The sequence below is a fragment of the Girardinichthys multiradiatus genome, chromosome 21 (assembly GCF_021462225.1).
Source record: "Girardinichthys multiradiatus isolate DD_20200921_A chromosome 21, DD_fGirMul_XY1, whole genome shotgun sequence".
Lineage (NCBI taxonomy): Eukaryota > Metazoa > Chordata > Actinopteri > Cyprinodontiformes > Goodeidae > Girardinichthys > Girardinichthys multiradiatus.
The window spans coordinates 28021245-28039600 of NC_061813.1; the positions used below are offsets into that span (position 1 = coordinate 28021245).

Genomic DNA, 18356 nt, shown 5'->3' on the forward strand with positions numbered 1-18356 from the left:
ATTTGATTTATGTAGTTTTTATTCATTCATGTTTAATATTATTTTATAACTTTTAACAATCTTACAATGGATTGTTTTGCAAATTAGCATTTTTAATGATGTAATGTCAGGTTTATAGCCCTGGAAATCAGTGATTTCTGTCTAACATCACTGCCTCTGTTTGCCTTTACAAATTAATCTCATCTTCTCTTCACTGACTCATTTAGCCACACTCAGATGGAAGAACAGATGCACACAGGCTTATTTAGGCTCACCTTTAACTACACTGTCTTTCTCTGACATATAGTGTGAAAACAGGCTGATAACAATGTGTGTATGATCTCCCTAATGCCACTCTGAGCCTGTATGAGATAACTTCAATTAGTGTGAAAGTACCTGATGAAGTCAGCCACATCTGGTCCATGTGTTTGTCTGGCCTTTTCTCATTTCCTTAAATGGACAGGCCCAGCGCTGATAAATTAGACACGTATTGACCAGCCAGAGGCCATATTTCTCCTCAAAGATGGAAACCTGATGGGAGAATGCAGATCAGGTTGACTAATTGAGCAGAATAATTGAGCTGCATTTGAAAGAGGAGGGTAAAGAGCAGTTTGGCGATTGCAGCTGTTTTTCCCCTCCTTTGAGATAATCGGTCCAAACCAAACATTAACCTAGATGGGTTTACAAAATCAAAAGAGTCACAGAAGTTCAACCCTCTTTTAGTTCAGGAGAAACATGAACACAAATACAAGAAAAAAGATGATTTTAAACCTAAATCTCCTCGCGGTATGAATATTTTTAAGTTTTATCTGTATGTATCTTGACATATTTCCAAAAAACGCTTAAACGATCTCTTCTACATTGAGTCTTGTCCAACAAGTTGTCCATGTGATTTTTCATGCAGTTGGTTTGGAGCCTCCGCAGCTCTCCGTGTCTGAAGAAAGACACCTGGCCATCCTCACAGAGCTTCCCTTCGTTGTCCCGTTTGAGGAGCGAGTCAAGGTATCTCACCGCCGTCCTACATGTACCTGCAACACCAGCCTGTGTGTTGAGTCAAGATCACGTATTTAAATCAATTGTTTTTTTATCAAACTGGCTTGCTTTTATCTCTTTAGAGGCTTTCTGCAATGTCTTTAAATAGCCATACAAAGTTTTACATTTAAGATCTTAAAATCCCAGAGTTTTAGTACTAGCTCTCAAGTTATATTTATAGAAATCTTCATTCATGCTTCTATGGTATGTATTTATTAATTTAGAATTATTTATTTAGAAATGTTTGTGATTTTTCTTTTTCTTGCTTTGATTGCTGAGGATTTGGGGTCTTTTAGGTTATTTAGGGAAGCAATAAGTCTCTTTTTTTATTTTTATTACTCCCAGACAGACATTCAGCTTTCTGCACCTCCAAACTGGTTCAAGTTTAGGCAATTATTATTATTATTGTTCCAATGTTCTTGCTAAAATGAAATGGTCCTAAATAAAACTTGGCTTCAAAGCAATGATTTTTTTTTTGTGGTTTTTTTTTGGACTGGTCGGGGTGCTTATTACATATTGTCTTTAGATAACTAGGTGTTACAGCACTAAAGTTAAATGCCAAAAAATACCAAATTTTCATTATTTTTGCTCTGCTGTTCTTAAAAAGCTCTTAGAAAGTCGTAATCTCTAATGCTTGCATGTAACCTGTTTTTACCTCTTAAAAAATAAACTTTATTGTTTTGTGATGTATAAACGGGTTCAAGTTAAAAGGCTTTTCTAGTTTTGTTGTTATCACCTATCGACATTTAGGTGTATTTAACTTGCTTTAAGCTCAGCTGAAAGTATTTGTTACCGACTTCATCACTGCATGTACATTCTCCCTCCAGATCTTCCAGAGGTTGATCTCTGTGGACAAACGGGATGTGCAGGGGGACGGGCCGTTCCCTGACGGCATCAACGTCACCATTAGACGCAACTACATCTACGAAGACGCCTACGATAAACTCTCCCCAGAAAACGGTGAGACGAGCGACGTTGTAATTTTTGTAAAAGCACTGTTATGTGATTATGTGTGTTACGAGTCGCGTTAAAGTTTAGAAGTCCATACACATTACATCACGTTGTTCTGTAACCGCTCAATAATTTCCTTCATTTATCCCAAGATGACGAATAAGACAGAAATGGTTTACTAGATGCCCACGCTGCTACTGAAACCCTTGTTAAGCTCTATAAAACCTCAATATTGAGGACCAGGGGTCCAGTTTCTATGCAAGATGAAGGTTACCTTTTTCCTCGGGCAAGGTATTGAATTTCAGTAAAGCATAATTGCGATTCTGATTATTATAATGGATCACATAAAAGCCGAATCAATTATTTTAAGTCACCTCTTTTGTGTTTGAATTTAAAAGGGTACTTCAATGATGGGGGCACTCTGATTAAAAAGAGTAGTAGGAGACCTAGGTTGAAGATGTGATCTATATCACTTGTGTGTCTATAAGTTAAAGCCGTTTTGATTTATTGCTCTACATTTCTCATTCTGAAAGATGACTTTGTATAGATTTGAGCTGAATTTTCTATAGGTCAGGATGAATAAGTCTTGCAAATAATGTTTGTTTAGGAGAGAAGCGTGTTCATGCAACACTTCATTTCTTTTTTCATTTCTTTTTTTTATTTATTTTGTAGTGTTTTCAAAAGATCCAAAGTGCTTTGGAAAAGTCTGTTCATAAACTTTAAGGTATTTTATTGAGATTTATTTTGTGATTGACCAACTCAAAGTAGTGCTCAATTGTAGAGTGGAAAAAAATGATACAAGGTTTATTATTTTTTTATAAGCAAAAATCTGAAACGTTTGGTTGGCATTTGTTTTCAGCCCCTCTGAGTTGTGTGTCTTGGGTCATCTCTCTTTCAATATGTTATAATTTGCTTATTATTCTTTGCAAAATAACTCTAGTTCGGTCAGATTGGATGCAGAGCACTTATGAACTTTGTCATTTAACCCTGGGCTTTGACTGGACCATTCCAGCACATGAAAATGCTTTGGGTACCACCAGCACAGCCTGGGCCGCCTTTGGTGATACTCTGAAGAAATATTGATATCTGTGATTTACAAGTTAAATACGAACAAATTAACTGTGAAGGCCAGCAAAAAAAGCACAAACAGCTAAAAGATAAACTGCTTAAAAAGGCAGGAGAACATTTGGAGGCCTCAGTTGCGAAGTGAAGCAGTTGATCGGGAACCAGGGGCTACTTATAATGGGTTCTGATTAAATCTGAGATCAGAGCTTGAATGTTTTAGCTACAAGTCATAGTGACCTGGCTGACAGGGTCACCAAACGTTATACAGGGGTAAATAAGTGAAAGATTTAACGAGTTGCTAATTGTCAAAGTTTCAAAGATTTTTTGCATTTTTCAGTAAATGTTCGGCAGCCATATTAGATTTGAGTTTAGGGTTGATAGGAAGCCTCAGACTCTCCCATTTGTAGTTTTGACTTCAGAGAACATTTAGTTTACTTTAATTAAGCTTTATCCTTCAACCAAATTTGCATACCAGTTGATAAATCTTTCTTGATTTGGTTTTATGAATAAATTTAAGAACCAACTGTCAAACACATGTTTTATTACGGTTTAAAATGCGTGACAATATGGTGATACTTGAAACCTTGAAAGTACTGAGGTGGCACTTGTTGTGGAGAACAAGACTTGTGTGGTCACTCGCATCATTTTGCATATAATCTAGAAGGTTTTCAATTGGGATGAAAACAAAATTGCAGAACAAACAATAATTTTCTTCTATCTCAGAGTTAAGATAGAAGACGCTGTGTTTGGGTCTATAAAAGATCCCTATGAAATGCATTTAGCTTTGTGGCCGGAACCGAAACATTGTAGGGCTAAAACAAATTTTTCCTGGAGCTGTATTGGCTGATTTTAGTAAATGCAAATATTTTTTTTAATAATTTAGGTTAACAACGATTTGTTGGAAGTTCTTAAATAAAACTATACAAAAACAGCTCTAAAGTATAAACACCTCCTTTGCTGTTGAAAGGTAGGATGTACCTAAGGTCCATTAGGTACTGGTAAAACATGTAGTAAAAATCCAGTTGTTGCAATAATAATAATAATAATAGGACAGTTTATTAAATATTTCTATTTCTTCCTATTTCATTATCAATTCGTCCTTTTGGCCTGTGTTACTCCATCAGAACCGGACCTTAAGAAGAGGATTCGAGTCCACCTTCTCAATGCTCATGGTTTGGATGAGGCAGGCATCGACGGAGGCGGCATCTTTCGGGAGTTCCTCAACGAACTCCTCAAATCGGGCTTTAATCCCAACCAGGGCTTCTTCAAGACCACCAATGAGAGCTTGTTGTATCCTAATCCTGCTGCAGAGATGCTGGTAGGCGAGTTCTTCACGAGACACTACTACTTCCTGGGCCGGATCCTCGGAAAGGTGAGCCCTTACACATGCATCAGATTAGAGATTGCCGGATGGGAACTCAAAAATGATCAGTGAGCGTACCACAACACTTGTCAGTGTGGACATTGTTACTAAGAAAGATAAAAATGAGCTTTTTTAGTGTAGTTAGGAGTTTAATTATTAAGTCAGAGGAAGAACACAGATTTAAAACCATTAAAAAGGAAAGAAGTTCATTTGAGCTGTAAAAGAGTGCAAGAGAGCAAGACTCAGCAGATAACAGGAAGAGAAAACAAAGCAAAGTTGCTCTGTTTTATCCTAAGATCTCTGTCTTGGATTTGGAAATGTTGGCAGCTGTAAATCTGAGTTTTAGTAATGCTAGCTGCGCTAACTGTTTCTAGTTTTTAAACTAATAAAATGTTGTTTTACAGTAAATCTTTTCTCTGACACACAGTGTGACATCGCCTGCTCCTAATAGAAATTTCCAATAACTGCTAGTAGTAGAAAAGCTTAAACAATCTGTTACTTTAATGTTATAGCTCTCAAAGAGAAACTAGATTTTTGTCAAATCAGTCTCATTATGTCTCCATATAAAGATATGCTGACAAGCCATGTCAGCAGATCTTTTTTAGCGCTTTTATTATTAGTTCCCAAAACTTCAAATTCTTGAATGAAATTTGGTTTTGTGATTTCAACTTGAATTGAACTCAGATGACAGCGCTGTTTGCCTGCTCCTTTACTCTTCTGATGCAACTGTATATTGGAGCCTAATGTTTCTAAATCATCCCTAATGCATGTGGTGGTGATTGTTTATCAAGATGCCCTCCTCATGAAGGAGCTATCATCTCAACATGAAGAGAATTACCTCATGACAAGCAGTCGCCTCTCAATTAGGACTTCCATTAGTGGATGGTTCCTACCTCTTGTTTGCGTAGTGATTGCATTTGGCCGGCATTAAATCAGCAGCCTCACGAAGACAGCACATAAATAAGCGTTCAAAGCATGTGGTAATAGCATTTTGATCTGTTTTACAGTCAGGAACATCCAGGGTTCTTCTCTCTTAAACAGTCTTGGATGCTCCGGCCCACTTACAGGAGCATCGTAACTCCCACTCCTCCTCCTCTTCCTGTTTTTCTTTTTCTTCTCTGCATTCTGTTAAAGTGAGAAGCATCAATCTGCTGCTATGGGTCCTTCCTCTATCGGACTGTGCTCTCTGTAGCTAATGGTGCAGGCTATTAGGTGAGGGGAAATTAATTTGAATTTGACTTTCAATTAACCCTACCTTAAGTTCCTCTTTCTCCATAAAAATGGACGTTTGAGTGGCCATTTGAGAGGCGTATTGATATTTGTTTAGTGCCGTTATTGCCTGGATAAAAGGCGAGGCGTTTATATGGATTGGAATTGCATCACCGCTGCCGCATCGTGCGCGGTGCACATTGCAGCTCAAAGGACACAGGAGATTAATATTCTTAATTAATGTCCGAGGCGTGCCATTGTTGTGGAGGTGATGTATTACAGGCGGGAGTGGCTTGTCTGGGGGTACTCACTGAAATGGGATTGAGCATCAGAATAGAGGCCGGCCATCATCCCTCTTCCTCACTTGTCCACCCTGCTGACAAGCTGAAAGATTTAAGCTACACACACTGAAAACATGCACAGAGGTTGCTTTGCATTTGTGGATTTGGCCTCAGTATTACGGTTGTTTTGATCAGTGCGTGTCAGCACTCTTTTTCTTTTCACATGCCGCAGGTCCGAGGCCTGAGAGATTCTCCCCATCTCATTAACGCCAAACCTCCGCCCTCATCAGCGGCAGTTCTTCTCACTCTGTAATCGCTCTTATCCTCCTTCAGCACAGCATCCTCCCTGCAGACGTGTGAGAGTGTTATTCCTCTGATTGATAAAGATACGTTCAAAAGGCGTTATAATTTTATTGATTCATAATGTTGTAAATTAAGGAATTTATTTGGCAGCTAACAGAACGCACCTGCAATGCCACTGGCATTTATTTCACCTGATGGAGCCGCGATCTGCTTTAATTGCGTTGCCACTGCACTCACTTATATTAAAAGGCCCCCGGCCATAATAATTAATTCTTTCCAACCCAAGTCATTTTGGCACAATTTCTGGCAATAAACACTCATAAATAAGGCTGGTCACATTGAAAAAATAAGGCTGCAAGTTTTTTCCATATACTTATTGCTGCCTCTTCCCGGCACAAGTGTTATTGATGGGTTTCGAGGGACCACACAGCGCATATGGTCTGAAATTAGTGCCGGCCACAAGAGTAACACTAAGTGGATTATTTTGCATAAAAAATAGACAATGTTTGAAGTTGCGCAGTTAACCTGTGTTTAGAAAATAGTCGTGATTTATGCATTTGTGTGTGTTTAAGATGCATGCATTATGGAAATACTCTAGATTTATAATCCATTTAGCTGATGCGGTCAGGGTTTTTAGCGCTATCATTTATAAGGACCTGTATATTTTAATGTCTCCAATAGGCTCTTTTTCGAACTATTCCAGTACATTAGCTTAGGGGTTTTATGAGTCACCTGCCCGGTTGCGCTTCTTAATTGCGTTAAGGGTCAAGGTGAGAATCGGCATTTATAAAGTTTGAATCGAGGAAAGAAGCAGCCTGTGTGTTTAAGATGGTTCGGACTCTGTGTTTTGATCTCAAACGCTCTGATCCGATTACATTATTGCTGTAAATCTTTGGTTTTCAACAGGAAGTTAAATAATGTTTGAATATTTGCTAATCGAATGGTGCTTGTTGCAGACTGCTGTCCATATTGTTCAACAGATGTTTAAGCAAAAAAAAATTACAGGATTTAGATTTTGCAAAAATATTTCTTCTCTTTGGACGTCTTCGTATTATGTGACTTATGTGTCGAACCCAGACTTGAGTGTGTTTTTATGCAATGGATCAACCCAAAATAGTAGACAATTGTGAAGTGGAAGAAAAATGATTGATGGTTATCAAGTTGTCAAGTCTTGAAATGTTTGAGTGCATTTGTACTCTGCTCCTTTTACTCTGACGCCCACAACTAAAATCCAGAGCAACCATTTGCCTTCAGAAGTAGAAATAAAAAGCATTCAGAGGTTTGAAAACGGCAATTTGAAGACCAAGAAACACCGCATAGAAGCCATGAAGAAGTGTAAAGCAGGGTCAGGTTACGGGCTGATAGTAATTCTAGAAGAGGTCTGGAGGAGATCCACAGCTGAGGTGGGAAAAGGACAACTATTTGTCATCTTCTCCACCAGTCAGGGTTATATAGTAGAATTGCCATTGTTGAATGAAATGCATAAAAGTCCTGTTTGCAGTTTCCCCGAAACCATGTAGGAGATCCAGCAACCAAGTGGAAGAAGGTGCTCTGGTCAAACAAGACAAAAAATTGAACTATTTGGCCAAATGCTATTGGTTTTGGAAAACCTCACCCTGAAAACACTATCCCCACCTTGAAACATGATGATGGCAGCATGATGCTGTGGGAATGCGTTTCTATAGCAGGGAAAGGGAAGCTGGTCAGAGGTGATAAAAAGATTGATGAAGCTCAATACACACCAATCCTGGAGCGAGGGTTCACCTTCCATCAGTACAATGACTTATCCAAACAACCAGATCTATGGTAGAATGGTTTTGTTCAAAGCATATTCTTGCTGGATTGGTCTAGTCAAAGTCCAGACCTAAATCCAATTGGGAATTGACTTGAAAATTGATGCTCTTTGATGGAGCTTGAGCTATTTTTCTAAGAAGAATAGGCAACATTTTCAGTTTCTAGGTGTGTAAATGTGGTAGAGAAATACTTGGAGACTTCCAGCTGTAATTGCCCCATCTGCTCAAAGGGGCTGCATACACATACTATCTTATCTTTATCTTTAAAAAATTTGAAAACCATGTGTTATTTTCCTTCCACTTCACAATCTTGCACTACTTGTGTTGATCTATCCCATAAATACAAAGTGCCCGGTTACTAATGTCCATGTTTCTCCTCAGGCACTCTATGAGAACATGCTGGTAGAATTGCCCTTTGCCAGTTTCTTCCTATCCAAACTTCTGGGAACCAGTGCAGATGTGGACATCCACCACCTGGCCTCTTTAGACCCTGAGATGTATCGCAACCTTCTGTTCCTCAAGAGCTACGAGGGCGATGTTGAAGAGCTGGGCCTCAACTTCACTGTGGTCAACAACGATCTGGGTGAAGCTCAGGTAACTGTGCTGGTGGAAATGGTTGCATGGAATAGGATAAACAGCTCTTCTGTATTTATTTTTCAGCTTAGTTTCTTCTGTTTGGTTTCTCTCCGTGGCGTTAATAATTAATTTCCTGCTTGATGCACCACTTCTCAGCTCTGATAGAGATAAAGCACGTCAGCGCCGTTGCTCTAAGCCCTGCTGCAGTGCAGGGGACGCAGCGGCTCTGTTGACCGTTCCACCTGCCTTTCGCTCCACAAATTATCTCACACCACGCATGGCAGAAGCAGCCAACGGCTTTTAAGCATGCCCCCTTCTCTGCCTAAAGCTCAAGGCTGAAGAGACGAGCTCAGCTGTGCTCAGACCTAATCGCTACGTGGAGCCCCTGTTTGCTCAGGGCCTTAACGTGTCTTATTAGCTCTTCTCAAACAACACCTGAAACGGCAGAGTTACAATATGGCCCTTCTGGTCACCAAATAGAGCGTGATAGGGGAAAACAATTTGTGAAAGATTAGGCACACCCGGGAGCAGTCTGCCCTGCATTTGCCCTTGTGAGATAGCCAAAGCAAGCAAGATAACAGCAGTAATTCTCCTACATTAGCACATAATCAGAATCTGGTGGGAGTGCGAAAAGGCAGAAAATGGATTCCTGAAAGCTAGAGTTTGCAGCGCTACGGGAATGAACAGATTAGGTGGACCACATCACATTAAATGCCATGTGTTCTCAGTATTGCTGCACTAGAGCTTATCAGTTGTTTTTTTGTTGAGAACGCATCATAGGGGTTCTGATTCATGCTTTCTTCAGGTTTGATGAACAAATATCCTTTAAAGCATTTGTCTGTGTAACCGTGGCCAGATGTGCAGTGTTTGAGTTAATGGTGATTTTTCTGAAGCTTTATCGTCAGGGAAATGAAGTAAGGAAGTATGTTGGTTAAAGACGATACCGTTTTTTAGGATGTTAGTAATTCAAATTCACAGAAACTGTTATGTAAACAAGGTTTGATTTAAGTATTTTCTAGGTCTGAATACAAATTTAACAAGAAAACTTTAAACCTTTTTTCAGTTTAAAAATTATATTCATTATATGCATCCATTCATTCAGCTTCCTTTCCTTTCCTTTCCCCAGCTTCAGCATTTCCTGTAGACATATCTGCAGTAAAATTATGCCTTTTGTGTGCCCGTTCCAGGTGGTTGAGCTGAAGCCGGGAGGAAAAGATATCCCGGTGACAACAGCCAACAGGATTGCTTACATCCATTTGGTGGCTGACTACAGGCTCAACAAGCAGATCAGGCCTCACTGCCTGGCCTTCAGACAGGGTCTGGCCAACGTGGTCAATCTTGAGTGGCTGCGTATGTTTGATCAGCAGGAAATTCAGGTACTGAATTGCTGTTTTAAAAAGAAAATAAAAAAATTGTAATGTTTTTTATCGCTTGCAGTGGGGAAAAAAAAAAAAATCATGTTTCTCGCCTGATCCTGACAGGTGCTGATATCTGGGGCTCATATTCCGATTTGTCTCGATGACCTAAAAAACTTCACAAACTATTCAGGTAGGTTCTTATTAAGGCTGCAAAATATTAGGAAAACTTGTGATCTGCAGTAATATAGGTGACTTTTGCCAAAACAATAGGAGTTGAGATATGCAAGCAATCCCTAAAGGAATTAATTAGAAGAGATCAAGAAAATTCTGCTTGATTTTTAAGGTTTTTGTTGAGCCTTTGGTTGAATTTTGAATAGTTTGTTTTTAGTTTTAATGGAATTACATGTTTAAACACTTGTTGGCAGCAGAGCTAATGTATGGGTGATGATAAATGGCATAAAAATGTGAAAGATTTAAGAAAGGGGGGGGGGGATTTTAATGGCTCTTTTTCTGCAGGGACCCATTTGGGTCACAAGCGTCCTTATGTGAGTTTTTCCTGTGTGGACCCTCGAGGGATGAATGTAAAATAAAGTCTCAAACTTATATAGGTTATATAATGGCAATAATAAGCTCCACATTACTACTGGAACCTTTTAGACTAAAGCTCAAATATGCTTTTGAAAATAAAAATCTTGCTTTTTCATGTTTTTATTGTTGTAAAAGTAGGCTGCAGATTCCTAATGGACTCTAAAGCCCAAAGCAGATGTATGTTGAGTGTGAACCATTAATGAAGCATTTATTGTGGTGATGTCAAGTTTGCATGAAGTGGCAATAAACATCAAAATTACCAATAATTGCCATGTTAATTTATTTTCTTTATTTAGGCTCTGATCTGACACAGTACTCCTCAGAGTGAGCATCATGGACAGCATGAGGAGAGTCAAAATAATGATTTCTGTTCAATAATCTCTGTTAGGTGGATACTCTGCTAACCATCCTGTTATCCAGATCTTCTGGGAAGTGGTCGAAGGATTTACATCTGAGGAAAAGCGCAAACTGTTAAAGTTTGTCACCAGCTGCTCCAGACCTCCACTGCTGGGCTTTAAGGTAAGCATTTACCAGACACAAACTTCCTCTTTTCTCCCTGTTCTTGCTTTTCATCCCAGCGGTTACTCCTGTTTGAAGCAGGTTTTCTGAACCAGATTTAATTAGAGGCTCCGTCTTAATGTGCCTTTATGAAAATACCCAGACTGATAAGAACCTTCATAATGATCATTTTCCTATTAGGTGTGCTCGGAGAAGGCCTTTGTGGTGAACTCTTATCACCACCTTCACTATTGTTTTATAGTTCGTGACCTTCCTCTGTTGAAGTCGTCTGTCTGCAGCTCAGTGTGTGTGTCTGGAGACCTTGGCTGGACAAATATTGTCATTCTGAACTCAGTAGATGGTTAAACTCTTCACCCTTTTTTTCCTATCGGGTCACGTGGCAGAAGCAGCGATAGCTGCTGAGATGAATTTGCCAAGAAGCGACATCAGTCCGCTTCTGAATATCATTTTAAAAGTCTTGAATCATTACAGCAAATTATATCTAAAACGATGTCCTAATTGGAAGCCATTTAGGTTTTTCATTGACTGGATTTATGGGACAGTTAAAAGGTAGCGAGAAATACTAGAAATGTCGGTCAGGGCTATTAAAGAGTTTTTATGCCACACTTTATCCCACCAGGAGCTGTAGTCATGCAGTGCTTTGCAAAGTATTCATGCCTCTTGAATTTTTTTTTTCACTTTTTAGACACATTTCAGCAAACTTCAGTGTATTTAATCATGAATTTATGTGAAAGCGCAACACAAAGTACTGCAAATGATACATCGTTTTCTACATTTTCTGTTATCTAACAGACATCGGGATAGTATCTGTATTTTTTGTCGCCAGAGTCAATATTTTGTACAACCACCTTTCATTGCAGTTACAGCTTGGAGTCCGTCTGAAGATACATCCACCAGGTTTGCACATCTAGACACTGAAATATTTGCTTATTCGTCTTTGCAAATATAACACAATCTTAGTCAGAATGGATGGAGTGCATCTGTAAACATTCATTTTTAAGACTTGCCCCAAATTTTGAATTGGATTAAGGTCTGCTCTTTAACTGGACCATCCTAACACTTGAACATGGTTTAATATAAACCACTTCATTGTACTTTTGGCTGTATTGCCTCTGCTGGAAGATGAATCTCCACCCCAGTCCAAAGTGTTTTACAGCCTCTTAATAGGTTTTCTTTGTATTTGGCTCCATCCATTTTCCCAATCATGACCAGCTTTGCTGTCCCTGCTGAGGAAAAAAGGCATCCCCACAACTTGATCCTGCCACCATTATGTTTCACCAAAGTGTTTACCAATACTTTCCCCAAATGGGAATGTAAGAATGGATTATACTCTGCTAAACTCTATTTACTAACTAGGTGGCTTGCTGTGGGATACATTTAAGGTTGACAGAGTAAAGAGGTTAAATATGAGACACACTTAAGAGATTTTTACTTGTATAAAAATTTAATAACCATGTATACTCTTCTTTCCACTTCTCAGTTTTGTGCTACACTGTTTCTGTCACATAAAAGCTGAAAAATGTGATACAGATCTAGGGGTGTGAATACTTTTGCAAGGCACTGTAATGTAGTCTTATTCAATAAATTAGAATATTAATAAAAAGTTCATTTATTGCTGTAACTCGGTTCACAAGATAAAACACATTAGAGAGACTTTTACAACACAGACTGGTGTTTTAAAAGCTTTTATTTGTTAATTATGATGATTTTCTATCAGACCAATAAAAAAACATGTTTAATACAGAGATGTGGGCCTAAATGAATAGTATTTTTAAAACCATCCTAAAGTTTATTTTCAAAAGGGAGTTTTAATCTGACAAATGAGCCTCATTGGAACGCATATTCTTAAATATGACTATGATTAAGCATTGTTCTTACTGCTGTTAGTCGAGAAAATGTTCATTTTGTTATAAAGTTGTGAGTGAACAACACTCTCCTTTAAATCTTTCAGGCCTTGAATGATCCCTTCCCTTCTCATTTACTAAATTTGACTTTGGCCAGCGTGCAGATCCACCACCCCTCCCACCCAGATGCCTCACTGAGACTTAAAGGGTGGTTATTTGTAGGGGAGTGGCCCCTGACCTGGCCCTCAGCTCGAGCCAGCTAAGCCTTAATTAGCTGTCGTGAAAACTGCCCAGGATTCATTAGAGTAGAAATAGCTCTGTCAGGAGAAGCCATTTAAAAAAGATGATGGAAGCGGTCTCTCTTTTTTTTTTCGGTCAAAATGATAGTTGTGGTAATGATACTTTTTCAATAAGCAATGATAGTTTAATACGGTAATTGTCCAAAAAATGGGGTCATTATGGCAGAGCCCCCGAAGAGCCATTTAATTGGGTAAGTATAGCCGGTGGGACATATACTCTAAAGTTAAATATCGTGATGAAATCAGGGCGGAGTCGTTTGTTCGTGATGGAAAGCGTGAGTGTCACAGTTTTCAGATGAAGTGGCCTCATCGGCTGCAAGGTTTGATTTAAAAAAATAAAAAAAAAGCCAGATGGACAACATGAAACGACCATCCTTTCAGCGTCTCAGCCAAGGGTCAACCTGTGAGCCCGTCTCCCCCTCAATACGTCTCAAAGCACTAAGCTGATTTCCTAAATTTATACTTCCTCTGTATTCATTTGGCTCTTTGCACATTTAATCCCTTGTGGAATTTGACATTTATTGCTTAATCGGGATGGGTGTGAAAATCGAGATCATTACTGACACGTGTTGATTCATGTTCCATCTGGTTCCGAAGACGTTCATCCTCCTCGCACTACTAATTAAAACCAGGGATCAAAAAGACGGGCAGGAAGGTAGGTGCAATCACAGCGTGTGCAATGAAATTTGAATCAGACCTAAATAGGCTTTTAATATGTTTTTTTATTAGAGGTAGAGTATTTTCCCAGTAACTTCAGAAAGTTGGCCAGAATTAAATATGAAATAATATAGTTTATAGAGTTGCACAGAGAGATTGGCTGCTGTGCAGAAGTGGCCGATCTTCGGTTGATCTGTGACTTGGCAGACAGAAATTTAAAAACGCTACTAAGCTGCTCTGGCCCCAATCTTCCGTGTGGATGCTCTTACCGAGTAGATCCTGAAAGCTTTCTGTTTTCAGTTTCAGTGCAGTGTTTAAAACGAAGCCAGACGAAGCACATCAGCACTTCATTCAGGCTTCGAGACAGAGCAAGACCCTTTAGCAGATAACGGGCTGAATGGAGTGTGTCAAAATACCATAGAAATGTCTACCCATATGTCTATATATAGATGTTTATGTATAATGGTTAAGAACAGACAGCTGTTTGATTGGCTGTTGTATCTGAATTTAACACTAACTGAGCATTAATACCCAACTAGCATATTGCCATTTGCTACCAACCATTCAGGAACAATAAGGTTATGACATGCAGCGTCCTAACATCTTACCTTGGTTGAAGAGCAATCAGAGCAATTGTTTTGATCAAATTATAAAAACTTGCATTATTTTTTTTCAGTTTAAAAAAAAATAAAGTGTTTGTCTTTATTTATTTATTTTTATTAATAAAATGCTTATGAGCATTTTGAGATGTTCCAGCTGCCCTCAAATAGACACAATCAATGATGAACACTTTTTTTTTTTTTCCCCTTTATACATTTGACCACAGGAGCTTTATCCAGCCTTCTGCATTCACAACGGTGGAAGTGACCTGGAGCGCCTGCCTACAGCCAGCACCTGCATGAACCTGCTCAAGCTCCCCGAGTTCTGCGACCAGCACCTGATGAGGAGCAAGCTGCTATACGCCATCGAGTCGAGCGCTGGGTTCGAGCTCAGCTGAGTCGGAGCGAAAGGCTTTTCGGTGACCCGATGCCACCCAGGTGGCTTTGGAGTAAAAGACTCTAAATAGACAAGAGAAGGCAAATAATGCACTGACTGATTATTGTGTTTCTGTGAGTGGTGTGAGTGCCAAGTAAAAGAAAAAAAAAAAGGATGAAGTTAAGTTGGAAGCTTTCCTTTTTAAGCCCTTGTTTTTAGGACATTTTTAAATGTTTGAGAACCATACTGAAGAGCAGTTTTGCATCTGACATTTAAAGGCAGATGAAATTAAACAAGAGTCATGGCTACTCACTGTGTCATGCAATGACATGAACAATTGTTTTTCCACCAAAGAAAAAGTGGTGTTGTATCAATAAGGCAATATGGGAAATGGGGAGGCTCTAAAGCCACCTTGTGCTGCGCCAAGGGCTGCAGAGGGGGAGCAGCTTTGCCTACAGCTAAATGTTTTCATAGAGGTCATTTTAATTCCAGTTTTTGTGATTTCTAAGCTTACAGTGCCTAGCAAAAGTATTTGTACCCCTTAAACTTTTCTATTTTATTACAACCAACTTTAATGTATTTTAGACCAGCACTAAGTAGATTAAAAATGGTTAAGAATATAAATAAATGTTTGTAAGTATAGAAATTTGAAAGTGTAGCATGCATTTGTATGTAGTCCTTCCTGAGTCAATGCTTCATAAAACCACCTTTCTCTGGATTTACAGGTCCGAGTCTCTACCGACTTTGCTCGACTCATCTTTTTGCTCACTCTGTTTTGCCAGATAATTCAAGCTCAGTCAGATTGTTGTGAGTGTGTATGTGAACAACAATTCTCCAGTCTTTCCACAGATTCTCAGTTTGTTTTAGGTCTTGATTTTGACTGGGCCATTCTAAACCATGAATATGATTGAGTTTATCATTCCATTGAACCTCTGGCTGTATGTTTAAGGTCTTTGTCCTGCTGGACGGTTAGGCGAGTCATTTTCTAGCGTCTGTTTTTCTTCCAGGTCTGCCCTGCGTTTACCTCCAATCATTTTCGCCTAAACTTTGACCAGCTTCCCTCTCCCTAGTAAAGAAAAGCTTCGCCGTAACGTGATGCTGCTCCCACCATGTTTTTCTGTTGAGCCGTTCGTGTTCCAGATGATGGGCTGTTAATTTTTTCTCCATACATTGTTTTCCGTGTCAAAAAGGTTAAATGTTGGAGCATCTTCTTCCACATGTTTACTCTCCCCCTTATATGGATTGTGGGAAAATGCAAACTGCCAATCTTCCATAAAGGCAAGGTTTACCCAGTGCACACCTGATATTTGGCAACTGTTAGGTGTGCATTGTTTAGATCTCTGCAGCTCCTCCAGAGTTACCACGAGCCACTTTGCTGCTTAATACTCTTACTGGCCTTTCGTTTTAGTTTAACACTGATATTTTGGTAGATTTAATAATTAAACTCTGCTTTAAACTTCTCCACATCCCTATCTTTGAGCAATCTGTTGTGTCATTTTGTCTTGATGAGGCTGTTTGTTCTCTGTCGTCTAACAAACCTCTAAGGCCTTTTTGAAGGTTTCACTGGGATTTATTTAGGGGTATTAGAGTAAAGAGAATTAAAGATGACTGCATGCAGTGGCTTTCAGAATATTTGAAAATTCTTTACGTTTTATCTCACAGTTATGCATGTAGTGTTGCTGCGTGACAGGAAATGCCAATGAACCACATAGAGGTTGGTGGTTGTAACAGTAAAATAAGGAAAAGATCAAGGGGTATGGAAATGCTTGCAAGGTGCTGCAACTTCTAATACGTTTTCTGTATTATGAATTATGTATTTTGTCTACAAACCATTCTGCAAGTGTGCACGCAGTGTTTGAGATCTAGAGAAGACTGTTGTTGCTGGAGTAAATTAGAAAGAAGCATTATATGATCACGGTTTTGTGAATATGTATATGTTTTAAACCGCTCTTGTATGACTCATGTATTATTTGTACAGGTTTGTTTCTGTTCTGAGCAATCTCTTCACCTGATCAGCACATGATTGTGTTCCTACTGAGAACCCGTGTACCAACAGGGTGGACAGAGTGAACACGGATATGAATAAATCCGCTTTTCCTTTTGCATTTTCCGTCCATTAGCTGTCTAGTTTTTCTTGTTATTTGTAATTTACAGTAATGACCGAGACATAAAACGGTGCTTTGTGGGAAAATTTCCGCTAAGAGTTTTATGGCCTCTGACATATAATTAAAGAAACATCCAGTTAAGAAACACTGAGCAGAACTGTTCTGGCCTTGAGATGCATTATCGGGTTGAGCACAAATTAAGATTGTGTGCGTTCATCATAAATCTTGCTGCCCTCTATGCAGTCCTGCCCGGGAAGACATCCATCCCTTTTTGGACAGAGTCCATCTCTCCGTTCTATCCTTCTCTTTCTCGCTCCCCTCTCAGCTGAAATGACCAGCATCTCCTCTTGTCTGTGCTGGAACATCCGCTCTTCAACTGGGCCAGAGAACCCATAGTGGTAATTAGGCCTTAAAAACCGGACTTGTCGTTTAAATGAGGGATTCATCTCAATTACTGCGAGATTTATTTAGGTCTATTACCTTGTGATGGATTGTAACTGACAACTTTAATGCAGGACGTTATGAATCATCTCCAGTTATATACTTATTTTAAGTGCTACCTGAAGCTTTTATGTTTGTTGATCTGACTTCAGAGAAAGGGGAACACAAGTAAGGAGGTAAATTGGGAATTTTAGATGCTTTTCACACAAAAAAAGGCGAGACAAGTTTATTTGTGTAGCACCATTTTTACACAGGGTAATTCAAAGTGCTTTTTAATAAACCCAAAATAAAAAAGAAAGATGGATTCCTCAGACAAAGCATCACATAAATGCATAAAAACACAAAACAATGCTATAAAAGTAAAACTGACAAAATGTAATGAAATAAAAAGCTAAGCAAGACTACTCAGTGCTGTGTAGACCATCAACAAGATATGAAATTGTATTGTTTGACAACCCGATTGGAGTTTTGACATGAAAACTATGTAAGCTTATTGTAACAAGTAAAAAATCCGCAAGTACTTTTTGAAGAAAAAGGTTTTTGACAGTTTTTGTTTCTTAAACTATACTGCCATCTTATGGACAGTTCAAGTATTTCCTGTTACAACTAACCAGAAGGAAAAGATCACGTACAATCAGGGGATTTCTTCTCCAAGTCCCTTCATCTCAAACAATGAGACTGACTGAACCTCATAATTTTAAAACTCGTATAGCAGTGAATCTGAACAGTGTGTGACTTTGCTGTTTTACTCACATTTTACCTGCCTGGAAATGATCAGGGAGTTGGCCAACCTTGTCTTGATTTAAAAAGCAGCAATTCAACAAGCTACTTTTGTCTCCTTTGAAAAATGCATTTACAGTAATAACAGTCTGATGCAGACATAAAGGTATGTGCTTTAACATTTAGATGCTTGATGCACATTGGTGACATTCCTTTTACACTTGCTTTACATCCTGACTGACCAGAATGCCCTGTAATAGCTGTACATCATTTTCATTGGGTTCTATGCAGCTGGCAA

General features: G+C 39.0%; 1 protein-coding gene across 1 annotated transcript in view; it reads left to right on the forward strand.

Moving 5' to 3' along the window:
- Positions 1-16897, forward strand: part of ube3c (ubiquitin protein ligase E3C) — a 37386-nt gene extending 20489 nt beyond the window's left edge. Inside the window, exons 17-24 of the mRNA XM_047350120.1 lie at positions 884-981; positions 1839-1971; positions 4152-4399; positions 8358-8570; positions 9740-9928; positions 10034-10100; positions 10887-11017; positions 14644-16897. Coding sequence (XP_047206076.1) covers positions 884-981; positions 1839-1971; positions 4152-4399; positions 8358-8570; positions 9740-9928; positions 10034-10100; positions 10887-11017; positions 14644-14814 — 1250 coding nt within the window. The 3' untranslated portion in view covers positions 14815-16897. The remainder of the gene's footprint in view (positions 1-883; positions 982-1838; positions 1972-4151; positions 4400-8357; positions 8571-9739; positions 9929-10033; positions 10101-10886; positions 11018-14643) is intronic.
- The last annotated feature ends 1459 nt before the right edge of the window (positions 16898-18356 follow it).